This window comes from Tetrao urogallus (assembly GCF_951394365.1).
Source record: "Tetrao urogallus genome assembly, chromosome: 2".
In the NCBI taxonomy this organism is placed as follows: Eukaryota; Metazoa; Chordata; class Aves; order Galliformes; family Phasianidae; genus Tetrao; species Tetrao urogallus.
Genome location: NC_136814.1, coordinates 2,323,939 through 2,330,539, shown reverse-complemented (window position 1 = coordinate 2,330,539; position 6,601 = coordinate 2,323,939). Strand labels below are relative to the sequence as shown.

At 48.6% G+C, this 6,601-nt stretch overlaps 1 protein-coding gene across 2 annotated transcripts in view; it reads left to right on the top strand.

The window, feature by feature from the left end:
* Window positions 1-4,649: 4,649 nt before the first annotated feature.
* CCDC85A (coiled-coil domain containing 85A) overlaps window positions 4,650-6,601 on the top strand; it is a gene marked incomplete at both ends in the record, with an annotated part of 59,608 nt that continues 57,656 nt past the window's right edge. For both annotated transcript variants that reach the window (XM_079550228.1, XM_079550227.1), the window contains one exon: window positions 4,650-4,868. In XM_079550228.1, the coding sequence (XP_079406354.1) occupies window positions 4,650-4,868 (219 nt within the window). The remainder of the gene's footprint in view (window positions 4,869-6,601) is intronic.

Here is a 6,601-nt window from a genome sequence, read left to right as displayed (position 1 = left end):
GAGATGAGCCGAGTCTCAATTTCCTTGTGGGGTCAGCGCATTTCTGTCACCCTTTCAAGATGAGGAGCTGGCTTTAAACCAATGGTATCTTTGACAGTGTCTGCTTTGCAGTTTTTCTTTTTCCTTTCTGTGCAGAAATGACAAAACCTGCCGACCTTGTCTTTCATTCTTGCCCGTGGCTCAGAAAGTTATAGAGTAAATAACTTTCTGTTCAGTCATATTCATGTAGTTAGAAGTGACTACTTTGGAGGGAGACAACAAGATCCTGTTGGGAGAAAAACTCTGGGAGTTTTCCCTTTCAGTTTGGTCCAAACCACTGCTCTGCTGCCCCACCAGCATCAGGGACTTTCTCAGTTTGTGTAAATTTGCACATGCTTTACTTCTAGAATTTGTTTTACTTCCAAAAGCAATTGGGCAGCTGGCAAACCTCCCCCTGCTTGTTTGCAGCTAGCCTCTCTGTCCTGCCTTTTTCAGAATGTTTTGGTTTTAGTGCTTATAAGGTACCTCCCACCATTAAAAAAAAGAAAAAAAAAAAGGCATTGCAGTTCAAAAAAGGAGGAAGTTTTGCTCTTATTGTAAAACACATCTATCAGAATTAAGTCAGCTGGGGTACTCAGATGTGCAGCTAACTTGCAAGACTCTAACATCATTGCATTTTTGGCACTGGAAGGAAGTTCTTACTGCTTGTATTACTGGAACTGGAAGGGGATTTCACTTGAAAGTAAATTACACGATTTATTTTTTTCTTAATTATTTCGTATTAACTGTTTCCCCCTTCTGCTGCTTTATGTCTTGTTTCTCTGTGCACATGGCAGCCTGCTCCTAGTAAGAGATCAGAAATCAAGCTGATGGCTAAGGACTGGAGCAGGGTGGGAACCATTGGAAATCACTGCTTTCTTCCCATGGTCACTTCTGGACACCGGTGGCATCTTATCCCCAGCTCTTCAAACTTCGTACGATTGAAACCATTTGTCCCTATCTTCAGATATGAGAAGGTTAAGATCCTTTGTTTAAACCCTGGATGAATGCTTGTTGTGTCAGCCTAGGAAATCAAGACACTGTATTAGATCCTTTTTTATTTCACACGGCGCTGCGCTTGTACGAATTCCCCATGCAGTCATCGTGCTTTGTGTGCATTATTTATTTAATGCTACAAACAGAAAATACTCATCCCCTGAAGAACCTGTTTTTCTTTGGCCTCTAATATTTCTTTGTTGGAACAATGGTTTATCCTGCAGCCTGGCAGTTTATCTTCTGAAGCCCTTGCCCTTGGCAACGGCCATACGTCAGCTGTGACAAAATGTACAGCAGTTTGTCTCTCTTTCCTTTCTGCTCCCTTTGTATTCCAAATATTGCAGTCTATGTCATCCCTAATTGCTGGCAATTGGCTGAGGTTGGCAATACTTTGCTGGCAGTTGTGAAGCGATGTTTTGTGCTATAGTTAAGCTAAATGTTTTTTTGTTTTTTGTTTTGTTTTTTCCTTCTCAGAATCTTTCCCAAATCGTCCCCCTCTCTTCTCTTACCTCTGTTTTGTTCAAAGTTGTTACCTGGGCAATCATGCCTGTGCCTCTGCAAACCATACACTGTGATTGTCTCTCCCAATGAATTTCTGCTCTGCTATGTGCAAAACAAAAAAGCAACGAACCAACCAGCCAACATCACTCTGGTGCCCTCCAGTTAGCCTAAATCAGCTTCGGGAAATCTCTTTGAAATCAACTGAATAATAGCCGTGGGTAGATTAAACTGTGCATGGAGATGGAAGCTGCAGAGGAAGGTGATCTGTGGGATCACCATTCATTCAATGACCATCGTGGCACACCCTCTTATTTCCTGCCATGTGTGGCACTGCGTGCATTCATACACCCAGGAGCATCTCAGCAGCCCCACGCCAGTAAAAAACTTCACAGCCTTACTGTATGAGATGATGGTAAATGTGGAGTTGGTGGCTGTTTGCTGAGATGGCAGCGCTGTTGGAAGTTGGTGCATCCTTTGGTACGTCCACAGAATCAGAACAGAAGGTGGAGAAAGGATGGAGTTAGCAGATCTAGCTCCAGCTTCAGCTTGCAGCTCCACCTGCCCTTGTGATCACTGGGATAGCTTCACACACCTATTATTAGCTTCTTTCTTCTCCAAGATTTTTGTTTTTTTGGTGTCAGCTTTTCAGTACTGCTTTCACTGGATGAAATGAGGATCAGTCTGTTTGTTGAATGCATTCAAAGAACTCTTCATGCTGCCTTCTCCACCTGTATGGCTAGCATATTGCACCAGATCACTGCAAAGAATTGCCAGACAGCTAGAGACTGAGGGTTTGATCAGAGTCATATATACTTGAAAAATGATGCTATAATTTTTTAAACTGCCATAGCAACAAAGACTATATCATTAGGAATTAATACTTTCTGCAAGAAAGGCTCTGAATGCTTCACTTCATAGGAGCCCAAACACTGAAGGTGGGTTTGTTGTTGTTTTAATTTGAAAGGGGTGGAAAAAAATGTATGTTAGTAATGCTTAAATTTAAGCAGAACCACAAACAGACAACTAATTAAAAGATTTAAAGCAGAAACTTTCTTTTCCCTCTGTCAGTTAATTTGAAAATACTGTTTTTCTAGATTTCTTTTACATTTTCCTAGTTGTGAATCCACGAACCTTCATCTTTCTCAAAAATATTCTGGGGATGAGAAAGCTGCATGTTTAGTGCAGCTACGTGGCTCTTAGGACATGAGGGCTCCAGTGATTTTCCCCTCTGTCCTGCCAGGGAGGAGGAGTGGATGGAGCTGCTGGTCACTGAGTGCTTGTGAAGCTGCTCTTGGCTTTTCTGACCCTGGGATCCTCTCTGAATGTTGAGGACTGCTAGGAAGAAATAGGGCCCCCTGCCCAAATCGAGCATCTTTGCCAACAGGGAATGGATAGGAGGAGTTAGGGGTGAGGGTGCATTTGCATGTCTGCAATCTTATCGGGTCATGGAGGCATGGTTGGATGGCTCACGGGACTGGGGTGCTCCATGGGTGGATGGAGTCTCACTGGAGGTGCCCAGAAGTGTTGGTCAAATCCTTGTGTGTTTATCAGTGGTTAGAATAATGTTTTGGAGAAATCAGAGCCCTGAAGTGCTGGATAACCTGCAGGCAGTGGTGAAAGGACTGTGCTGGCCCTCAGGGACCTCCCAGCACTGCAGCCCCTGTGCCCAATTGTTTCAGCCTGAGGGTGAGAATGATTCAGGAGAACAAGACAACCTTGCAAAAAAGCAGCTTCAAGTTGAAATATAAGTGTGTTTTGGGGCACCTGTGGTCATCACTGCTGCTGCTGATCAATGCCAGCCCGAGTGGGCTGTTGTACAGACCGTTTGGAACCTGCCAGGAGCTGGAAATAATTGCTTGGCATTTCTCACTCTCATCTTGATCCTGCAAAATGAGTGTGAAATGAGACCCTTCTCACACTGAAGCACTCCAGATGAGTTTCACTTCACATGCTTCAGGTCTGTGTTCAGAACTAGCTCCAGCTGTGCAAGTTGGGCCGTACTGAAGTATTTCCAGTGGCCACACCTCATGTTAACATGGAGCTGAGTCTCTGTTGGAGTTTTTGGATTAAAGTCTTCATTCCTGTGAATAAGAAATCTACCATCATGAGGCCTTTCAGCTGATACCCTGCTGAATTACAAGAGTAAGAAACGCCTTTATTTATCACTGCCTTTCCCCCCAAGCTGTTCTTATTTAGTCGCACTAAAATGGAATGTATTTGGCATAAAATACGACAGCTCATCTTCTTGGCCTGTTGGTGTACTTTCGCTGTAGCTGGTCAATGCTTTTATCTAAAGCTTTGCTTCCTGAAGATTTCAGGGAGTGGTGGGAGGGTGAAAACACAAGGTTTGTGCTTAGCACTGTGGGATACACTGTGGGATACGGTGATGGCGAAGCTCCGTGCTCCGTTGAGTGACAGACTCGGGGTCTCCCCTCGGGAAGAAGCTGTTTCATGCGCAGGTGTGGCAAGATGGGAGGCGGCTGTCAGCCAATAGCTCACCGCGTAGTGGCGTTTCACCCAGCTCCGAGCTGCATCACGTCACCTTTCTCTCTAAGCGGCACGGACGGGTTGTCGAGCGTCGTTCCCAAAGCGCCCGCGAGACGGCTTTACGCGCAGCATCTCTAAGCAGACGGGCTCGGCCCGACCTTTGATCCCGCAGCCGCTCGGCCGCAGGACGGCTGCAGCCGATGCGGGCGGCGCTCAGCAGGTGGCGCTCTCGAGCCGCGCGGCCCGCACCGGCGCGCCCCTCCCCGCCCGCCCCGCACGTGGCGCGCCCGCTAAAAGCCGCCGGCGGCCCCGCGCCCGCTACTGGCGCCGGCAGCGCCCGCGCGGCCCCGCGCCCGGCGTCCCGCGGCGGAGAGGCGGCGGGCCGGGGGCATGGGGTGCGCGCCGACTTGTTGCGGGAGCTGAGCTGGGTTTTTTTTTCTTCTTTTTTTTTTTTTTTTTCCTGGCTTTTTTTTTTTTTTTTTTTCTTTCTTTTTTTTTTTTTTTTTTTTTTTTTTTCTTCTCTTTTCTTCTTCTCCTCCCCCGGCGAAATTTGCTCCTCGGACCGCGGCCGGTTTTCCTCCACGCCCTTCCCTCCTCCTCCTCCTCCTCGCTGCCTGGATCCATCGCGGTTTCCCCCGGTCCGCAGCATGGCCAAAGTGGCGGCGGAAAGTTGCGGGACGGCGCCGGCCGAGGACTTGTCCAAGGTGTCGGACGAAGAGCTGCTCCAGTGGAGCAAGGAGGAGCTGATCCGCAGCCTCCGCCGCGCCGAGGCCGAAAAGATGAGCGCGATGCTGGACCACAGCAACCTGATCCGCGAGGTGAACCGCCGCCTCCAGCTGCACCTCGGCGAGATCCGCGGCCTGAAGGTAGCGCTCGGGGCGGGCCGGGGGGCGCAGCTTCGTCACCTGCGAGCCGGGCTTCGCTGCGCCGGGCGAAGCGACGCGTCCCCATCGGGAAAGCGCGGCGATAGGCGTGCAGGAGGCTGTGCCCGCTTTACGCTGCCGCCGTGTAAGGTGACTTGATACGAGCTGCTCGGCCGTAGGCTGCTCGGCAGCATCCCGCAGCCGTATCGCGGTTCCGTTCCGCTTCTAGCGCTGTGCCGCTGCCGGCTGCGACGCTGCGTCCCTCCTTCGTTGAACTCTCGGCCGGTGAGAGCCGTAAGATCCCGGCGCTTCCTTCTGAGCTTCTGAAGGCTGGGGAGGCGGTGCGGTTGCTTACAGGTGATCGCCCCGGTGCAACGTGCGGGGGTGTTAGCTTAGAGATGGCTAAAAGGCAGCTTCTGTCTTATTGCTTCGAGAAATGAAACTGTCTTAAGAAATTCCTTTCGAAGTTAAAGGGAAGGAGGCACCCAAACGCAGCGTGGGCTTTGCGTTATGACACGAGGGAATACGGGAAGAGGGTTCCCGATTTGCAGAATAGCTCCAGGCGAGTGAATTGTTGAAAAAGCATCTTTGGTAGCTGTGTGACACAGCTAAGTAGTGTGCAGGGGGAGGCTGCTCCTCCGCCTTCCCGTTCTGCAGAGTGTGAGTTTGTCCCTTCTGAGGATATGTGATGTCCTGGGCGGGAGACCTCTCAATGGCAGTGCATCAGTGCAAGCAGATGTGACCTTTGTGATGCAGCTACGTGTTGTGCCATCACGTGGGATTATCTGCCAGATGAGGAACAAGCCAGGCCAAGATGTGCAGGAAGGAGTGACAAGTTCCCCTTGCAGTGCCTAACTCCCTAAGTGACGTGTGACTTCCACCATTTGTTCAGATGTCTTAGCTGGAATTTCCACAGGGAATTTGGGAGAACGAGGTCTGACACCCTGCTGTGGTGCCTGAGCCTCTCTGTCCATGAGAAAAAGTAGGGCCCTGAGCAGCAGCGATGCCTGCACTTGGTATGTGGGTCCTCCTGCTTCTGCCTGAGCTGTGGGATCACTTAAAGTATTTCTCTCCAGCACAGGTTTCTTGAGGCTGCTTTGAGTTTGCTTTGAGAGGAATATCAGACAAATGCACGTCTAGTGGGGCTGCAAAAGCTTCATGCTCTTCAGAAACTGTGCTAAAATGGCATTTCTGTAAGGCTTGCCTTCTAATGGTTGTGACTCATCTCCACTTCTAATATCCCACAGAAGAAGGAATGAATATTGAGTTGAGAGAAAGTAAGATATTGCCACTAGAAACATGAGATAATGACAGTATTTTCTTTGGCATGTTCTGCTTTAGTAGTAGCTTGAACACTTCTGCTTCGGTGCATTTGCTTTGGGTGCTTCCTCACCTAAGGAAGGATGTGGAGTCACGTGCTTGGATTGGAATGCAGAATCTGTTAAGGCACCCAACACTGTGGGTTCATTTCAGAGTGGTTGAGGTTGTGCTGGTAAGCTGGTGACTGATAAGGTTCCCTTACGCAAATCTGGAATGAAATCAAAACTCAAATATCTGAAATCTCTAACATGTGCTCACTTTCATATGTGATTATGTTCTCAAGAGTAGAGAGCATAAGCATTAATAATTAAGTGGAATGACAATTTCTCATATCCTTTAGTTATATTTAGCAGTGCCATGCACATGAATATTTGTCAAGGGAGTGAGATCCTGATGAGAAAGCGTATGATCTTTGC